The sequence below is a fragment of the Stegostoma tigrinum genome, chromosome 14 (assembly GCF_030684315.1).
Source record: "Stegostoma tigrinum isolate sSteTig4 chromosome 14, sSteTig4.hap1, whole genome shotgun sequence".
In the NCBI taxonomy this organism is placed as follows: Eukaryota; Metazoa; Chordata; class Chondrichthyes; order Orectolobiformes; family Stegostomatidae; genus Stegostoma; species Stegostoma tigrinum.
The window spans coordinates 4,774,131-4,795,207 of NC_081367.1; the positions used below are offsets into that span (position 1 = coordinate 4,774,131).

The window sequence follows — 21,077 nt, forward strand, 5'->3', positions numbered from 1 at the left end:
GTTTCATAGGTTGGCACAACATTGAGGGCCGAAGGGCCTATACTGCGCTGTATTGTTCTATGTTCTAAAGGCTGGAGATTATTTAATAATGATGTCCATACAAATAGGGGGAAAACTGGGTTTTTACTGCTCAGTTACAAAATTCTCATCTTGCTATTCAAAATTTGGTGGAAGAATTGAACTTCTTGCTCACTGCAAAAGGTAGAAGCAGGTTAGGCCATTCAGCCTATTCAGTTCTGCTTTGATAATCCTCAATTCAACATTCCTGCCTTCTCTCCATAACCCTCAATTCACTTACTGATTAAATCTGTCTATCTCAGCCTTGAATATTCATAATGACCCAGCCTCAGTGGCCTCCTGCAGTAATAAATTCCACAGATTTATAACGGTCAGATGAAATTTCTCCTCATCTCTGTCCTGAGTAATCCCTTATTCTGAGATGGCACCCTTTCATCCTAATCTCTCCCACAAGGGGAAACAACCTCTCAACAGCTACCCTCCCAAGTCCCCTGGGAATCTTGTATCTTTCAAGAAGCTCTCCTGTCATTCTTCTAACTCAAAATCATTGAGTGCAAATCCAAGCTATTTAATCTCACCTCATAAAACAATCCATCTGTACTCATGGTCAACCGAGTGAATCTCGTCTGGAGATACCAGGATAGCTTCCATAAATTAGGGGAGCAAAACTATTCCCAGTATTCCACCTGTAGTCTGACTGGTGCCTTGTATAGTTTTATCAAAACTTATTTTTATACTCCCCTGAATTAAAGGCCAATATTCCAGTTGCCTTCATTTATTCCCTCTGAACTTGTATACTAGCTTATTTTATTCACTCTCAAGGGCCCCAAAACCCGAGGTGCAGTTTTCTGCAGTCTTTGCACATTTAAATACAATTCAGCTCTTCTGTTCTTCATTCTAAAGTGCATACCCTCACATTTTCCTACATTACAATCCATCTGCTAAGATTTGCTAATTCACATAGCCTGTTTCCCTCTAGAGACGCCTAGCATCACCCTCACCATCTGCCTTCACACACTAATTCTACCTTCTAATAAGAAAGCAACGCCCACATCCCCATTCCTCCTTTGCTACGTGTCCTTTCGAAAGGTCACATACCCAAAACATGTAGTTCTCAGTTCCGATCTCCTTATAGCCATAATGTATAAAATTATACTCAATAACCTTAAGTATACTACTTTCACCAATTTTGTTCTAAGTAATGTACGCATACAAGCATTTTCAATTTGCCCCCTTTTAAAAAATACTCGGTCCTATATACTCTATTACTTTCCCGATATCATTATCCTAATATTTGCACTGAAATGCCACACCTTTTCGCTTTGCGTACCTATGTTTAAATTTAAACCCATAGTATTAACAGAAGACTTGATGCATTCCAGGGTATTATGACTCAGATGTAACATGATAGAGATAACAAGGTGCGGAGCTGGAGGAACACAGCAGGCCAGGCAGCATCAGAAGAGCAGGAAAGTTAATGTTTTGGGTCTGGACCCTTCTTCAGAAATGGAGGAGGGGAAGGGCACTCTGAAATAATTTGGGGGGGGTGGTGATAAAAGGTGGAGAAAACACGGACAGGTCAAGGAGGCAGGGATGAGGCTAGTAGGTAGGAAATGGGAGTGGGGGTTGGTCAGTGAGGTGGGAGAAGCCAATAGGTGAGAGAGAAGACAGACCGGTCAAGGAGGCAGGGAATGAGAGGGGGGGCTGGTCTTGGGATGAGGTCGGGGTTGGGGGTGGAAGACTTTCAAGCTCAGAGTCCACATTGAGACCATTGGGTTTTATGTTCCAAGGTGGAAAATGAGGTGCTGTTCCTCCAGTTTTCGGGTGGCATCGTTGTGACACTGCGAGGCTGCCCAGGATGAACATTTAATCTAGGGAGTGGAAGGGGGAGTTGAAGTGGTTCGCAACTGGGAGGTGTTGTCGATTGTCACAAACCAAGCGTGGGCGCTCCACAAAGCAGTCTCCAAACCTCCACTTGGTAATGAAGGTTGAGAAAGAAATTGAATAATGAGGGAACAAGACGACCCTAAGCAGGGGAAAACAGTTGGTCATAGAAGTGAACACACTAGTTTTCGGTTCTATATTTGTGCTGTCACAATGATCAATTTCATAACCTGCTTTTTGAGGGACTTCACTGAAAGCACTCCACGAAACCGGCCTGGAGACTAACTCTTACGCATCAAAATAATACTTCAAACTTTATCTGAAAAGCTGTTGTTACTAATGTTTGTAAGTCTCTACATCTATTTGAGAAGGTGCAGTTTCTGATAAACAGCCTCAAAGCCACATCAGCTTAAGTCCTGATGACAGTCCACTGTGATCTCAGAGTTTTGTTTTATGAATAGTAAAATGACGTTAAAAACCAGATTGAGGAAATGGCACAGTCCCATTGAATCATATCTAAGGCAACAAGGCCAAGTATTTCTGGCATTCGGATTTAGTTAAGCTCATAACAGCAAGATCCAAATCTGATGTGGGGCTATTTTCTAGGTGGTTAAGAACTGAGGCTTCATAAGGCTGCATTGATACTGAAGACTCCTGTGGTGAGAAGTACAAAAGCAGGAAATGAGCCATTTCCCTTAACCTCTGATGCAATGGAGGACCTGGGGCCAAGTAAAACAAATCGACCAAAGAAAGAGCTGTTACATTTATAGAGTAGCTTTCTTGGCCTTTCAAAGTACTTTACAGCCAATGAAGCACTTTTCAAGAGAACCCACTGCTGCAATGTAGGGAATGTGATATCCAATTTGGACAGGGTAAAAATATCCCACAAAAAAGAAACGTAATCATGACCAGATAAAGTTTTGTTTTGGCAGAAGGATAAAGATTAGCTGGGATACCAGGGAGAGTGTCCTTGTTCTGCGTGGGAGTAGAGAAAGGGATTCTTATATCAGCCTCAGAGGGCATTTAAGGCCTCAATTTAACCTTAACCTGAAAGATGGCACTTTTGACTTTCAACCGAACTGTGGTGTGGCACTTAAATGTAGTTGCACCAACACTATCTTTTCCTGATACTCCAACTACAAGAAAAATGAACAATGACCCCGTGAAATAAACATGAATGTGCTCTTGTCCCTTGACTTCATAAACTTCAGATATTTGGATCCGCTTTCCATCAGAGCTCAGCTTATTGCAAAGGGGGGAGTTCAAAGAAATTCAAATCACATTGCAGCCACTTCAGCGATCATCACCTAGATTCTCAGTTCAGGGAAATAAAATGTTAATCTGTGGGCACGAAGGAACTGGGAGTCAGGATCCAGCGATCGTAGAAAATCTACAAGACAGAAACAGGAATTCAGCACACCACATCCATGCAGGCCAAGCTAAGCAGCCCAAAAATCCCACTCTCCAAATTTCAGCCAATGATCCTGTAGGTTATTACACATTCAAGTTTCCTTTAAAAAAGGCATTGAAGGTTTTGGCCTCCATCATACTTTCAGTTGTAAATACGTCAAGCACACTTAACCTTTCGTAACTATGTTTATCCCGAATGAACATTTACTATTGTTTAGCTCTGGGGAACTAAATGTTTACCTGCCACTGACCGCGACTTTCTGCCCTGTCCTGACAGCATCGCCACTCTCACTTTGTTCCAAACTGGAAATGTCTTCAATGAGCGATTGTCTCATAGGTCAGTGCTGTTATAGGAGTATGTATCATAGTCAACCAGAATAGTAAGCTTTCCCACCTTCCCATACTGGCCTTGTCCTGGTTAACACTCAGACACATGACTCACATGATTGGGGTGAATATATTAGCACAGACCGAGGATCAGGCAGTAACCTGCAGTCACTGCAAGTGTAGGTGCTCCCACCTCAGCTGTATTGATATAACATGCCAGGAGATGCACTGTCATGCACTGTAATTATTGCATTAAGCAGGAACATTAGGTGCAAAGCAAGAATAGGGGGGCTGCAAAAGGTTTTAGCAAGACAAAATGAGAGGGCATGCAAGTTGCAAATGGAGAACTTTGGAGCTATCCACTTTGCTGGGGAACTAGAAAGGCAGAGTTTTTTTGAAAAAGGCAGAGAGATTGGGAAAAGAGACCTTAGTGCCCTTGTACAGAGTACAGAGCATTAAGATGCAATTACATTGAACAAATAGGAAAACACTACGTGAGGAAGGGAAGGGACTCCTCTTCCACTCTGTAGGAATTGGTTCCTACTCTACTACAATGGGAAGAATGTTTGATCCACATCTGGTAAGTGATTAAACCTATTTTATTCTTAAGCTTTAATGTAGTGTGGGAACTGATTAATTATGAAAGGAAAATAAATAATTGAATAATTAAACAGTTAACTAAAACAAATCAAAAGAATGACAAGACAGGTGATGTATCATGGCTGCAGCATGATGCCAGTATGATCCAGGATAAATATGTAAGTGGTTACAGCTTGAGTAGCTTTTGCTGTAGCAACCAAGCTATACAGGCTGCAACAAATTAGACAGACGAAAAGTTACCTAGAAATGGTGGTGTACCATCAGATGGTCACATCCCTTGGAATAGAGTCATCGGATTTAGTCACTGGTCAGGGAATGGAGGATGTGACCATGAGTGGGGCAGGCAAGGGGAGGGCAGCAGTTTCGGCCATTGCAATTGTCCAACAAGTTGCAGGTGGTTTCTGCTTGTTGGACAAGAGTAAGGGCAGCAGGATGGATCAGCTAACTGACTACAGGACAATACAAGACAGCACTCTGGTACGGGGAGCACAAAGGAATATAGTGGTGGCAGTAAGACAGTGTAGAGAAGGAGATCCACACTGTTATCCAAGCAAAGTGCAATGGTCCAGAAAGTTGTGTTGCTCGCCTGGTACAGGGTTCTGGACATCAGCTCAGGGTGGCCAAGGAAATTATATTGGGAGGCAGAAGATCCGGTCAATGCGGTCCATGTAGGTACCAACAACATAGGCAGGTCAAGGAAAAATGTTCCTGTAGTCACTATGAGGAGTCAGGCAGCAAGTTAAGTAGCAAATCTCTTGATTATTACCTGAGTCACAAGCAAATTGATACGAGGCACTGAGATTAAAGACATGAATGTGTGACTCAGTGATCTTTACCTTACGGCTCCTGGTTCGTGGAGCACTGGTACCAGGATAGGAGAAGGTGGGGTTTATACTATTGCGACTGCCTACACCCGAACAGTGCTTGAGCTGGTTTTCCAGCAAGCCCCATAACTAGGGATGCTGAGAGGCTTTTAAACTAAATGGAAGGGCAAGGGAATCAAATTTTACAGGGCATGGTAAATCAAAATGTAGAGACAGGGCAAGAAGGCATTAAAATCAAAAATGGATAAACAGTCTAAGACAGGAAAAGATCTAAGCACATGCAAGTACAAATCTGAAGGAAACAACAGATGAGAAGTTACATAAATAACAAAAGGGCCCTCCTGTAGTGTCCTTAACCCCTAGTTTGGGGGGCCCGGGTTCGAGTCCCACCTGCTCCAGAGATGTGTAGTAAAATCTGAACAGGTTGGTTGGGAAAATCGATTAATTAAAAATACATAAATACAGAGAAGCAAATCTGTTATGGAGACATTTCAGTATTCATTAGAATGTATTTTTCTGTACATTAACTAAAATTCAAATGGATGGATCCACCATTTATAGTTAACTGGAAAGTTTAGAGGTAGTATAGTATAGCTAGTACGTGCAAAGATAACGGCAGGTCAGAAGACTGGACATAATATAAAATGCAATGAAGAATGACTACAAATAAGAGAAAAATAAGGAAAGCTTACCAGAAATCTACAGCTAGTAAGCGTTTCTAGAATATTTTATACAGGTAAGAGTTAAGAAAGTGAACATCAGACCTATAGAAAGTAAATCTAAGGAATTAAGATTGGAAAAGAAGGAGATGGCAGATGAAGTGAACAGGTATTTTGCATCACTGTTGACTGTAAAGATACAAGTGACATCCAGACGTGCTTTGAGGAAATAGCAGGGATACAGGGGAAGAGGTCAATGTATTGCACTTAGATTTTCAGAAAGCATTTGATGAAGAGACACAACAAAGCTTATAACAGAAAATAAAGGTCATTGTGTAGGGGTTAGTATCTTGGCACAGACAGAAGATTGCCTGGCTAACAGCAAGCAGAGAGTAGACAAAAATGGTTCTCTTTCAAGTTAGAAAAAGAGGTGGTAATGAATGGCATGCCATAGGAATGCTTACAATTTATTGAAATTACTTGGATGAAGGGATTGAAGAAATTGTTTCCAAATTTGCTGACAACACAGATAGGTAGGAAAGTATGCGGTGAAATGGACATAAAGGGGTTGCAAATAAAAGGCAGATAGGTTAGATAAGGTTGGTAAAGATCTGGCAAATAGAGCATTATGTGAGATGAAGCTTTTTTTCTCCTTTTGACAAAGAAGTACGAAAAAAACATTTTATCTAACTGGTAAGATTGCACAGCTCTGCAATGCAGAAGAATCTGGGTGGGTTAATGTGTGAGTCACAAAAGGTTAGTATGCAGATGCAGCAAGTAACTAGGAAAGTTAAGTACTGTTCTGAGCAAAATAAAATGATCACTGATGAATGATGCTATTAGTTCACCAGATCTGTGCAATGGGGGCAGCTAGAGCACCAGTCAGATAGTGCAGTTCTATCAGCTGAACTAGACATAGGAAAACATTATAATGATACTTAATCCCTGTAACAAACTCACACCAGTTCCCAGAGGTGAACTGAACAGATCAACAGGAAGGAGGCGAGAGGTAACTGGAAGGGATAACTGCATATGAATCCACACACCATGCTGAACAATTGACCATAAAGACAATACAAAATGGGGCAATATTACAACTCAGTTCTGCAATGGGAGTCCCTGGGGTGCAATTCAAATTCAACTTGGTGTGTTAACATTTGCTAGACAATCAGCAGAAATCCTGGGCTTTTGTGGTGGTGGTGGTGGTAGCAAGGGGACTGCTGGATTAGCACTAGGATATATCCATGCATATCGTCATGCTTTTTCTTAGTACCTGTAATGATTCAGTCATGACAAAGCACTCTTCACCCAATGAGATACTTTTTGAAGAGTAGTTTTTGTTGTAATATAGAAAACGCAGTAGCTAATTTGCAACCAGCAAATTCTCACGAACTGCAATGTCTTAATGGCCAAAAGATCTGTTTAAGTGGTGGATCAAAATTGACCCAGACACCAAGGAACACCCACAACAAAAACAGAAGTTGCTGGAAAGCTCAGCATCTGTGAAGAGAAAAAAAAAATCAGAGTTAACATTTCGAGTCAAGTGACCCTTCCTCAGAATTAATGGTAGCTGGGGAAACATCAATTTATATGCAGAAAATGGGGAGGGGGATGGGGTAGGGAGTGCCCAAAGAATGTTCCCTGCTTTTCACCAAAGTAGCATTATGGGATCTTTTCAGCCCATCTGATCAATAGGCTCTTGGTTTAATGCCACATCTGCAATACAGTATATCCTACAGCGCAGCACAGTTGAAGTGAGCAAATATCAGCCCCCCAGAGAACAGGCAGTCCCCAGGTTGCAACTGGGTTTCATTTTGGAGTCCATATAATGCAGGACAGTATAAAGTAATATACACCCGTGTATGAGATCGTGTGTGTAAATCAGACCCCTGTAATTAGGTTCTAACGACACTATGCAACAGACTCATTAGTTCTAAAGTTATTTATTACATTGGAGGAAACTCCTTTGGTACATGGCTGTATGAGAACTTCCTAGATAAATCAACAACAAACCATTAAATAGCAGGAATGGAATTGGTTTCATTTGAAAAGCAAACATTAAATGATCAACTCAGACCCAATCTAGCCCATCCTGGGAAACCATTCTTCCACCACTGTGAGAATGGTGTATTCCTTTGAAAAGTAACCAGGTCTGTTCCAAACGCTGAGTGGCTGAGATGAGTCAGTTCACTTCCTTCCCAGATAGCGTTGCGTTGTAAACATCCTCCAATCCAAGGTTCTCCTGGTACAAGTGTCAGCACAGAGATTTCCAGATTACAGGTGATGGCACAACAGATATTCAGCCCAACCAACCATCCTTCTGGCTGAGATGGGTCATCCGTCCTGGAGAACAGGTTGAACTCTTTATAACTTCCATCCACCTGTTGAAGGGAAAGTGAAGAATGCAGCAATGAAACAGTGGTACAGAGGCAGAACTATAATACCTCCAGGGTTTGAGGTGATATCTGAACTGCTGAGAGTCACTGATGCACTCTGTTTGTGACCCACATGAACCCTGACACGATAGCACAACCCACACAATAACAATCCAGCCCTCAAAAACTCAACCAGCTTTATTTTCATATTTCATTCTTACAGATTTGGCACTCGAATTTCCTGAGCCTGAAGACTGCGAACAGACCTTGTTTTCTCCATAGCAAAGCCTCAGCCAATCTGTCAATTTGCCACCAATTTAACACCGCTTTCCTTCAGTAATAGAAATTGCTGTGATTAACTTAAATTTGGCACTGTGCTTGTCCCTCATCAGTGCAAAGCCAGAAGTGTCAGCAACACAGTTCTGTTTTCAGAGATTGTAGGAACTACAGATGCTGGAGAATCTGAGGTAACAAGGTGTACAGCTGGATGAACACAGCAGGCCAAGCGGCATCAGTGGAGCAGGAAAGCTGACATTTCAGGTCTGGACCCATCTTCAGAAATCTGAAAATTCTCAAGAAGGGTCCAGACCCGAAACGACAGCTTTCCTGCTCCTCTGATGCCACTTGGCCTGCTGTGTTCATCCAGCTCCACACTGTGTTACCTCTGTTTTTAGCAATACTTTTCTGAATACTGTTGCCTCCTCGGTAGACAATCTGTAGCATGCATCTACACAGATGGAGATTTTGCACTTTGCTGAACTCCAATTCCACTCAGGAGAATCCCAAAGTCTGTTGACCTTTAATCAAAACCAAAGCCCACTGTTACCATTTCACAGCTTCAATTATTCTAGGTAGAGGTGGCTAATAACAGGCTGCCCACTTCCTAACTCATATCTGTTCCCAGTCAATCTTTCTGACTCAAGATTACTTATTGTCCCATTGAAATGCATCGCTGCCCTGACCCTCCCAATCTCTGTAGTTTCCTCCAGCTTGTCATCACACAGATCTCTCCATCCCCTCCAATTCTGGCTTCTTGTTACCTCCAAATTCCATTGCTCTGTCATGATTTGTCGGTCCAGTTTTTTTGACCAGTAGAAAATTGAGTTAGTCTATCAGACACCACAACGGACTACAACTCTCTAAATGTCACATTCTACACAGATCCAGTACAGCCAGGAAGGGGGCTTCAATTAAAAAACAAACTGTAATGTGAGGAATCGTCATTTCAGAGAGGTACAAACCAATGGGATGAAACACGATTAATGGAGTGAATTGGAATGAATCAAAGTATCAGTGAAAATAGTTACAGACACCACAATAACATCTATAAGAAACATGTCTGCAATAAATCTAAATATATATAATATACTGATTTACGTGAAGTAGTTGGACATCTTTTATAAAAATTCTGGAATATCTGGAGATCTGATACAGCAAGTTTAGACTTGGATGGAATAGATTGGCAGCTGTTCTAACAAAATGAGTGCAGTCAGAAAATGACACGTCAATTATAATTGCGGAAATACTGAGGGTGGGAGTTCAGTCTTACTCCACAAGAGATATTCTCCGCTCTGACACAGAGATATGAAATCGGAATCTTGCCTTTCAAATGTGTACTCGCTCTCCGCTCTGAAGAAGTAGACATGAGATTTGAACTGCAGTTTGAAGACATAATCTTTGTGAATGCGGTCACCATCTGTTGGTATGCTTGCAACATAGCCTAATAGAGGAAGACTGGCCAGGGGATAGTCATCCTGTGGTAACCAAAAAATGACATCTTTATGCATCACTTTACTGAGTAATCAATAGATGAAAAGGCAATGCTCAAATTCTGCTTTATGCCTTTCAAAAACAACTCATGACCATTTTATCTTGTTAACACTTTTATTAATTAAAGTAGTTAAGAACCAATGCATTATGTGGACCTACTCAAACAACTTACCATTACTGCTTACGTCTTTGAATGATTACTTGTGAATTAATCCTGCTTATTCAGTTATAAAAGGATCACACTAGACATGGAAAACAAGGTGACGTTTGTGCTTCATCTATCATTTCATTAGATAGTGGCAAATGTGTATATCAAACTCCAACTCCCCTCCTTGGGTCCTGTTTTAATGCTCTCAGTTAACAAAACTCTACCAAGATCAGTAACTACTACAGATGTTTCAGCAGTTTTTGCAGGAATGTTCCATGTTTCAACTGCTCTTTGCATGAAGACATGCCCCGAATTACCTAGTTCTTCTTCCCTGTTCGGAACTCACCCATCACAGAACCTATCAATGTGCCTTCGCAACTTTTTGTTCCAGTCTACGCTATTTACTGTGCTACTAAACAAGCATCATCGACATACTTAAGATCAAAACCAGACATTAGGACTGATATTTGTTCATCCACCAATAAAGAACATCACAACATCAAGCTGTTTTTGAATGGGTTTTGCCTTAACTACTCTAGACAGAAATCTGTTTCAATTCTTCACACATTATCCTAGACTAGACTTTCACAAATTGAACCTGTGCCTCTAAGGTTTAGCCACTGTATTGGATTAATTTTTCAATGCAGTTTATTGACATATATCTGCCATCAAGCTGCCTTTTCTAAAAGCTGAAAAGTACAAGATTTTGCTGCATTTCTCCATAACTCCATTTCCTCAATCTAGTATTCCACTAACTCTACCAGATGTAACAACCAACAACAACACTCAAACTAATTATATAGTTACGCCTTGTCCTCCTGCACTGTCTAAACTTAATTTTGCATCCAAACATCTCATATCCACTGATATGAATCTTATGGCAGTCAGTTCTAATGCGGCTAACCCACTATGTGCCCAGTTATATTTAACTGCAATGAAAACATGACATTTTCACTCCAACAATTTAATTTTAGAACTTGCACTGTCAATGTCAGAACTAAGCATTCTCCCCCCGTTTTCCCCTTGTGCCTATCTTATCGCAAAAAGTGTGACAGTTACACTTCTCCAAGTGGCATTTGCAATCTGGGTGGCAAAGCATGCTATTTAACCATGGGTATCATCACTGTTCAGGCTCTTTCTGTCTCTACTCCACATGGACTTCTACCTGTGTCTCCCATTAAAGCTCAGGGATAACATCTACGGATGCTCCTCAGAAATTCTTCCAATGCCTCTATGTATTTTGAGAGTATGCCCAAGATCATGTAAACACCAAGATTACAATTTCAGACTTAGAGACAACGCCGATTACTATCCAAAGCTACAAGATAATCCAGGCTAAATCACAACTTTACCACAGAAAGTTGCCAGTCAGGAACCGTACCTGGTGTGTCTTGTAGAAGAAGAGGCAAAAGTTGGTGAAGACAACCCAAAGTTTTTGCCACCCACTGCTGTTCTTGAACTTCCTCAGCAAGTAACCCGACAGCTGGTTCTGCAACAAGAAGGCAGACAGTCATCACCGTATTGCACGCACAAATTAAACCACGTGTTCCCAAAATGCTAAACATCAGAAACTGGCCCATCTCTCAGCGCTGCACCTCTCTTCTCTCAGCTCCCTAGGTCCTATGGCTGCTATCAACTGAACTGGCTAAAACAGGCAACCATTTAAACTCAGAATGACCAGTGCTTAGAGGCTTGACACAAAGTGGTCAATAAAATATAACAAAGGTCATAGAATGCCAGCTGAAACAGATAGCCTCAGAACATTGAAGACTGAGACAAAAGCTAACAGTGTGGGTATGGTATTTTTCACTTCAGAAATCAGCCAGGGTTCTCAGTCTCCCTTTAGCCTATGCATTCCTGTGGTGATCAAAGATACACAAGCAAAGAACTTTCACAGATAGAAATGATTGATGCCAATGATATAGCCAAAAAGTGGTACTTAGTGACCAATAAACTGTTCTCACCAACACAAGGTGTGATTTCTAAATGAAGAACTCAGCTCCAGAGGGCGCAGTCCAAATATGGATGTAAGAGTTGAACTCCACAGTGAAAGGGAGAATGACTGCGCCAGACATCAAGGCAGCATCAAGCAGACCTAGTAAAAATGTCAATCTCTCGACTGGATTGGTACTAAACAAGGAGCATTCTCTCAGGAGATAATCAGAGTCATGCTTAGCACAAAGGAAGACCGTTGTGTGGGTATCACTGTAAGATGGGTGGATATCATTGTAAGATGAAGTAGATGTTGCCCACCTGCAGCAGGACCTGAAAAACAACCAACTCAGACTCAGAAACATGCAAGTGACTTGATCCCAAAACTACGTGGAACACTCTATCATTCAACATCCTGGGGATCAGAAACTGAACTGGATCAGCCATACAAACACAATGACTACAAAAACAGATCAAATGCTAGGAATTCTGCAGTGAATAACTCACTTCACCAAAGCCTGTCCGAAGGCACAGTCAAGGGTGAGACAGAGTGCCATCCTGCTATCTGGATTAGTGCATCTCTAATAAGGGTGCTTGGGTCAAAAATGGCTAAGGCTTCATGTGAAGTGCTTTCCCTCCACTCCTGGCACACAAGGGAGTGTAAAACTACCTTTAATTACAGGACCTTGCCTTGTCTACAACCTCCCTCCTGCCAAGTGTGGCCTGGTGCATTAAAAGCAATCACTACAGATCAGAATCCAAGGACGAAGAAGGAGCCCTCTACCCTCCTGTGGGGACCCACTTGCCTGCTCAATTGTGGAGATTTACATCAGGACACTACACAATAGCAGCAGGATTCGAAGGGGCAGGCAGCTGCAAACATTTTAATTCCTCCTCTCCCTACTCCATGAGGTGAGAGAGTTCAGACTGGAGTCTCACGCTTTGCTGTGGGGGGGTCTTGTGGTTCAAGACCCACTCGAAGAGCTAGTGGTCTCAGAAGGAGCATTCATGTCATAGACCAATGAGCTGCCAAGATCAACACTATACGGAGGGAAAAACAGAATATTCATGAAGATTAGAAAGAAAACTATGTAGCCTTCCAGGAGAGTGGTCAGCAAGCACTGTGTATTTGCCATCGTACTAAACAAGGAGCACTCTCTCAGGAGATAATCAGGCATCCTATTGCTGAGGCATGAAAGGGATAAACAGGAACACACCCATTTTGGCACAGTGCTATGGTTCTGCCAATGGTTTGTGCAGCTTAAGAGGTTAGACAGGAACAGGACTAGGCCTGCTCTGCCACTTGAGGAGATCACAGTAGACCATCTCCTGCAATGTCATTTTCTCAGGCTAGTCCTTATCCCCAGTGTCAGAGATATCGCAGCATAATAGCTCTGGTCAGTCAGAGTGAAATAGGATGGCTCCTGTTTTACAGGGCAGCTAGGAGCGGGGAATGACCACTTCTGTGCTGCAGCAAAAGGTAAATCCAATCTAATAAACAACAAGTAACTTCTCAACAGGCTAGAAAGCAGGAAAAATACAACTGAACCAACTACCATTGACAACTGGCGATGAACGTTCAGTCATAAGAAATCTATCATTCATGTGTTAAAACCCTCAGAGGTTACATCTGTGTGTGGGATTGTTTAACATTCCTCTCACTTTTAAGTTACCAGAAATCATCCCACGAAGAATCCAGAAACAAAAATCTTACAATGATGAGAATATAAAACTCACCACAGCGCTGAGCGATTAATGTGATTGGTATTGATGTACTTAATGGGAAGTTAGATAGGAGAAACATGCTGACACTGTTCAATGACGTAAAGTGGGAGGAGGCTTTTGCGACAGGACCACTTGTGCTGAATGGGCTGTTTCTGTCTTGTAGGTTCACAAAATGTGAGTGAGATGCCCAACCTGTAATCATAGTTTTGCATCGAGAGATATTTACAGTATGTCTTTTTGCTTCCCAGTTTTCCGATTTCCTGAAGGTATTTTCTAATCAAGGCTAGAATTTCAATAGCTGCAAGAAAACCTCAGCATGCAGCACAGGCAGTGTCAAAGCCTCACTGGATGCTGGAGAAAATTACATCCAAATCCAATCTCTCACATAGCCAATGTACACACCCTTTCTGAGAGCAGCTACTGGATAGATATCAGGGAATGGAAGCAAGGCAGAGTCCTTCGTCTCCCTGTACGCAGAGTACTGAGGCTAACTGAGCATCGCAAACCACGGCTTTGCATGAGGACAGGTCTCTCAATGTAAACTGGACCTGACATCTCCCTGTATGTGCAACTTGTATCATTAACAAAACATAACACTGCAAAGAAGCTTCAGTCTTCCCTGACTGACTTACAATCACAGATTTACAATGGCAACGGATGAACAGGTTTACCTCAAACATGCGAAGGTAATCGGTCAGCGAAAGGCTCTGGTTCCGGTACCAGCACACATGCGTGATGGTGTTAGGCCTCTGACCCTGGCCCAGAAGGTAGTGCAGAGGAAGCTCCGGTGAGATTGCAGAGGAACAGAAAACTAAGCAGGTCCATGAGAAAGCGAGCGAGGAGATGGGAGCAACAAGTAAGAAAGGCAGAAACAGGACAGCAGTGAGTAAAATAAGGTCAGTTCGGAAGTACTTTATTAGTTCATCCTGTTAGTAACTGAGATGTCACAAAACGGCCAGTTTTAAGGACAAACTACATCAATGACTCTCAGTTTACAATTATCATGAGATTCCATTCAGAATTAGTCACACAGAATGTTGATCAGTGTCAATATTGATGATTCGTGCCAACTCCCTTTTAATTTATTCAATCCAAGCCTCCTCTCATGAAGGTGCCATAACCTCTTCGCCATAGCTCCACAGATACAGGTGATCCTCCAGCCATGGTTACTGTTCTCTCCCAGCATTAACAAGCAAGTCAACTGAGAGGTCACAATCTTTAAGTCTAACCCTGCTTCACCTGTACACACTGGACTCACTGGATAACCATGAGGAAAAGGGATCCAGATTGGTTTCATTTCTCCCTCACTCAAGGGCAAGATCAGTTACAGTGGCATCTGTCCAAGAGCATGTGCACCGCATCAACCGGGGACAGCACAGAATCATTAGCGTGCAGGAGGCCGCCATTTGGCCCATTGTGCCAGCATTCGTTCTATTACCTAGTGCCAATCTCCTGCATTTCCCTTAAATCTCTGCATGCTATTTCTATATCACTAAACCATTCTATGCCCTCTTGAATGCTCTCATTAACCCTACCTCCACTGCATTTCCACGCAGTGCTTCCAGAGTCTAAGTATCCACTGAGTGAAAAAGATTTTTTACACATCACCTAGGGCCTTACTGCTCTGCAGTACCAGTTGGCGTGTTGGCATGTTGGCACCTCCCTTCCCATGTGAGGGGATGGATAAACATTAATAGGCAATGCTAATCTTCTCTGGGTAGGCAGCAGGTCTTTAACACTCTGTGTGATCCCTTTCATCCAGAGTCTGAATGGTTCTCAGACTAAACTGCATCAAAGGAAAAAAATACAGCAGTATGTGTCAGTATTTTCTAAAGGGAGCTCAATAGTTAGATTCTCGAAAATGAATACGTGCTGACTACAGCAGGTAGACTTTAGTCACACTGAAGCAGTCAAATATACTACAGTCACAGTAATCAGGCTCACTAATATTCTCTTTCCCATGGTAAGTCTTTGGGTTAGGTCAAGCATGCTATACAAATGCACTACTATATTACATAGATGAAGATTGCATGCCTGTATACACTCGATCCACATCATACTGGGCTTATCCCCATTCCCCAATCTTTCCAAAGATCTCCTCACTGGACTACTTGGCCAACAGATTATCCAAAAGACTGAAATGCAAGCAGTCAAATGGCCTATGTGTAGCATTATCTTAAGAAAAATTACCAATATTTCCTCAGAAGCTCTGCAGCTTATTGCAATAGAGAAGGGTTACATGTGTCACAATGGCTCAGTGGTTAGCACTGCTGCCTCACCGCACCAAGGACCTGGATTTGATTCTGTTCTTGAGTGACTGCCTGTGCAGAGTATGCACGTTCTCCCTGTGTCTGTATGGGTTTCCTCTGGGTGCTCTGGTTTCCTCCCACAGTTCAAAGGCGTGCAGGTTAGGTGGATTGGCCATGCTAAATTGCCCAGTGTCCAGGGATGTGCAGGCTAGGTGGATTGCCCAGTAATGTCCAGGGATGTGCTGGCTAGATAGGTTAACCATGATAAATACAGGGATAGAGTGGGGGTAGGGGGAGGAGGGGGGACATGCTCTTCAGGGTGTCGGGTACAGACCCAATGGGCCAAAATACCTCCTTCCACACTCTAGGGATTCTATGTCTTCCACATATGTCTCATATGGTCCTAATAAAACTAGTGAAGGAGTTCTTTGGACAGTGACCACTTCTCCCTAAACAGCCAATTGCTTGGACCAAGGGGATATGTTGTGATGTTCTTATCACAATATTACAAAGAGCCATTTTGCCCTGTGTTGTTACATTCACCATAGGAAGATTCAGGAGGAACCACAGGGAATGAATTTGCACAGTTGGCAGGTGACTTTCCAATGGATGTGTTTGACTGGGTTATGAGCATCCACTGCAGAAGCCTTCCAAATGGTTAATGGGTTTCTATGACAGTCAGATCAACATTTTACTAAAACTCATCATTATCAGACCATCAACTGACTCAAATTGTGACAACCCTGGCACACGAAAATTAGCAGGCCACTTTAAGAATACAGAGGAGAAGACCCAGTCACGATACAGATAAGGAAGCACGCAATTGCTGCATGAGAGAAATAAAGGAAATAATTGTCACTGTCAAAGAGTATAAAAAGTGGATGAGCTGAAACAAAAGAAAGCATTGTGAAGAAGGTGCTGCAAGGGGCCTGTTTGAATGAAACAGCAATGAGAAATGAGTGGTAGAGCAACTGAAGTGTGTTTCCAGACCATGAGATAACCCAGGCTTCATACATCTAAAATCAGTTCTAAAGTATAAGTCAGTGTACATAAATTCCAACAACGTAAAGTGAAGTAGGGAAGTAGAGGACAGTCTGGGACAATTGTAAAATAAATCAAAGCCTTTGCTTCTTGCTGTAGTATTGGCCTGAGTGCCAAGGGTCAAGGATGGAAATTACATGCGTGAAATTAAACTGGTGCAATGCACCAGCCAGTAGGAAAACTCTTGTTTTAGGAATTTCACTTTTTGTTTCTCAATCTGGTTCGTCAGAACCACAAATGCATTCTGAAATAAGCAGCTGGGAAATGTGAGTTGGAATATTTAAATCACCTATAGTCCTGTCCTGCCCCACTGTGTACAAGAGGCATTCAGCCCAAGCACTGCAAACTGCAGCAACATCCAGACCCCAAAAGTCAGGCTGAGAATTGCCGAAGCCCAACCACTCTCCCTGATAAGACCAAACTGACTTTAGATCAGTACTTTCCTGGAATGCAAGACTTTTTGCACAGTACTCATGTTGGCCAGCTCTTCAGTCTAGTCACAATGTAAATGGCGGTTCAGTTGGTGAAGACTTGCTTTTGAGACTCAAGTGTCACTCAAGAAACATTAGCACAAAAAACAAGGCTTCAGTGTGGTGCTCAGGGACTGCTGCACTACCAAGCACTTATCTTTCAAACGAGATACTAAACCAACATTCCATTTGCCTTCCCAAGTAGAAAAAGATCCCATGGCACTCTTCTAAAAATGACCCAAGGAGTTATTCACAGTGTCATAGGCAATAATTATCCTTCAATGAGCATTACGCAAAAAAAAAATACATTAAGAGTTATTTATCACATTGCCATTGAGGATGCTTGCTGTTTGCAACTACACTGATGCATTTTTTAAATTATAACAGTGACTACACTTCATTGGTTGTACTGTGATTTGAGGTGCCTAGGTGCTGTGTAAGGCATTATTTAAATGCATGCCTTACTTTTCAGTGGCACAGCCAATTTCACGAAAACTTCAGATTCAAAGTGTCCTGTACTTAAACTTCACCAACCGTGAACAACACTGCAAGATTGAGGAAGGTTAATTGCAAATCACTCCCTCAAGATGAAAAGTGCATTAAACCAAAAGAAAAATCAACAGGTCACAGAATTAGAATCCTGTGACTAGTATAAAGTATAACTTCACAACTCAGACTATCCAATACTTCCCACTCACAATGGAATTTCTAAATAAAATGCTGCCAATTCTCTATAACAAGAAATTAGTTTTGATTTGTCAATTTAGTTTCCAACATCCAAGCAACAGTTGGCAAAGGAATTTAAACGGTAATATCACTTTAGATGGTAGAATGGATACATATGGTCCTGTACATGCTACATGTGGCTCTGGGTTATCCTGAGGTGTAGGAGGTGGCAAGAGTGCCCTGCTGGGTACCTCCACTGCAACACTGTGGTCCAACATGGAGACACTCGTGTTGCGATGCCAGCACACGTGCATTGTGGTGTTGGCACGGTGGTGGGTCTGCTTGTCCAACGAGCTGTGGGAGGAGGGAGTGTCGTCTTCAGATTCCTGCTCCAGTGACACTTCGTCTGAAGATCCTGGGAACATTAGGATAAATGCATAAACAGGAATAACTGTCCGACTATCTGGATGTTAAAAAAAATTACAGCAATTGCTGTCAAGGTATTATTGGTTAGCAGAATGAAAATGAAACAATGATCACTGACAAGTCAGAAATTGTAACGACTTCCCAAGACAAGAGACCTTTATTAGTTAAAAACAACAAACTGGGCATTCCATGGCACAATCAGGTCCATTGAAGAACTGGGTTCTTAATCCTTATTGAAGAATCTACTGGGAGGAACGAGTACATCAATTCTACAACGGTGAAAGCTTGGCTCTCTAACTCCCATTGGAAAATATACTGGCATTTCAGCTTTTATTAGACATCTTTACAGTCACTGACCATACATAAAGATTTTGACACTCCAGGATACCAGAAGTTGGATCGCTCAGCTGGGGACTGCAGTAACATGTCTGAAGATGGAGTTACAGAATATTCCCTCCCTTTCACTAAAATATAAGCAAATTATTATATTGTGCTTCATTATCAGTTTGTAATAGCCAAGGATTATAACCAGAAAAGTAGGGGTTAAGAAGAATGCAGGAAGTAACATGCATGTTACTGATAATGCGATTCACTTCCCAGGTAAATATACCTGGCAGAACTGGGTTATGAACAGAACTGAATACCAGTTCCTCTCTTCCTACACCCACCATTGATGGTATATTGCGAATACAGTCAAACCACAGTCACTTTTACTAAGTAACTCACGGTTTGAGCGATCAGTGATGTTGCTTTCCAGCGTTGTATCTCTCTTCTCATTTGATTTCTTCACCACCTCAATGGCCATAGTCAAGTCCTCAATCCATTTCCCCATCTCCACGCGTGAGCTAAGGAACAGGACGACAAACGGGCAAGACATAAGCACAGGACCTCCTAGACAGTTGGAGAGACTTCAAAATCTGGGCAGCCAGTAAGCCATGGCTGCCAATACATTGCCAGGCTAATGGGACTCCTGTTACTGAGTGCCGGTTTTTGCCTGTTCCTTTCCTTCCTCTGGTGTCCCGAGAACATACATCTATGGCTGAGAAGATGCCAATATCTCAGTGAGTTGTACACTGTAATGGACTGCAAGGAATTGGCAGTGGGGTACAGCGTCTGAATATTAATTTGAAAACAGAGCAGTCAGACAGCACAAAGGAGGCCACTCAGCCCACTGAACCTAATTCTTTAAAAACAATCCAAACAGTCCTGGTGCCCTGCAGCCTTATTTTCCTCAAATGACCATCCAATTTTTTCTTGAAATCATTAAATATCTCAACTTCCTGGGTAGCAAGCTCAAAGTAATTATTGCTCCGTGGGTTAAAAAGACACACTTCTTCTTTTCTCCACTGTGTTTCTTCCTAAATTCTTAGTATCAGCGTCTCCTCGTCTTTGTACCGTAAGCTAATGGGAACAGTCTTTCTTTGTCTCGCTGATGAGGACACCTTTATCAATTCTCCCTAAATCTCCTTTGCCACAGTGAGAACATTGTCAGCTTCTCCAGTCTAACACTGTAGCTAAAATTCCTCAAATCTTGAGCCATTATGTCGAATCAAGGATGCTCACTTCATTTGTAAAGCTATGACTGCAGATGATGGCAACACTGGACAGATCAGATAGCACCATGAAAGTGAAAAAGGATCACTGGACTTGAAACGTTAATTCTGCTTTCTTCTCCCACAGGTACTGCCAGATCTGCCGAGTTTCTCCAGTAATTGCAGATTTTGTCTCAGAGTGAAACGTGACTTGACAGGCCAGTTTTTAGATTAGATTCTCTACAGTGTGGAAACAGGCCCTTCAGCCCAACAAGTCCACACCACCCCTTGCAGCATCTGACCCACACCCATCACCCTCACACACCCCTGAACACTAGGGGCAATTTAGCATGGCCAATCCACCTAGCTTGCACATCTTTGGACTGTGGGAGGAAACCGGAGTGCCCAGAGGAAACCCACGCAGACACGGGGAGAATGTGCAAACTCCACACAGACAGTTAACCAAGGCTCGAATCGAACCCGGGTTCCTGGCACTATGAGGCTGCAGTGCTAACCACTTCTTTTGGTTGTCATGGACGTAAGTCACTGAAAATACTGACAGGAGGCTGCCAATGAACTTTTAACAAACCATCAATAGCATTCATTACACAAAAGGAAAAAACCCAAGGGGAGGTGACGGCCTAGTGGTATTATCACCGGACCATTAATCCAGAGCCTCAGCTAATGTTCGGGGACACAGGTTTGATGGTAGAATTTGAATTCAATAAATATCTGGAATTAAGAGTCTAACGATGACCATGAATCCATTGTCGATTGTCAGAAAAACCCATCTAGTTCACTAATCTCCTTTAGGGAAGGTATCCTTACCTGGTCTGTCCTACCTGTGACTCTAGACCCACAGCAATGTGGCTGACTCTTAACTGCCCTCTGGGTAATTAGGGTTGGGCAATAAATGCTGCCTAGCCAGTGACACCCTCATCCCATGAATGAATAAAGGATTGAAAAAAAACATGAACTTTCGAACACTATACAAAAATTACTGGATTGAATTTATTGCAAA

General features: G+C 42.3%; 2 protein-coding genes across 7 annotated transcripts in view; one reads left to right on the forward strand and one right to left on the reverse strand.

The window, feature by feature from the left end:
- LOC125457952 (alpha-1,4-N-acetylglucosaminyltransferase-like) overlaps window positions 1-21,077 on the forward strand; it is a 132,317-nt gene that overhangs the window by 73,822 nt on the left and 37,418 nt on the right. The window lies entirely within an intron of this gene.
- farp2 (FERM, RhoGEF and pleckstrin domain protein 2) overlaps window positions 7,650-21,077 on the reverse strand; it is a 145,670-nt gene continuing 132,242 nt past the window's right edge. For 4 of the 6 annotated variants that reach the window (XM_059650943.1, XM_059650942.1, XM_059650946.1 and 1 more), the window contains 5 exons: window positions 19,251-19,369; window positions 18,350-18,513; window positions 11,397-11,504; window positions 9,700-9,851; window positions 7,650-8,103 (listed from right to left, as the gene is read on the reverse strand). In XM_059650943.1, the coding sequence (XP_059506926.1) occupies window positions 8,022-8,103; window positions 9,700-9,851; window positions 11,397-11,504; window positions 18,350-18,513; window positions 19,251-19,369 (625 nt within the window). In that variant the 3' untranslated portion in view covers window positions 7,650-8,021. Of the gene's footprint in view, window positions 8,104-9,699; window positions 9,852-11,396; window positions 11,505-14,343; window positions 14,484-18,349; window positions 18,514-19,250; window positions 19,370-21,077 lie in introns of those variants that run through there. The other 2 variants (XM_059650945.1, XM_059650947.1) reach the window with 2 other exon arrangements.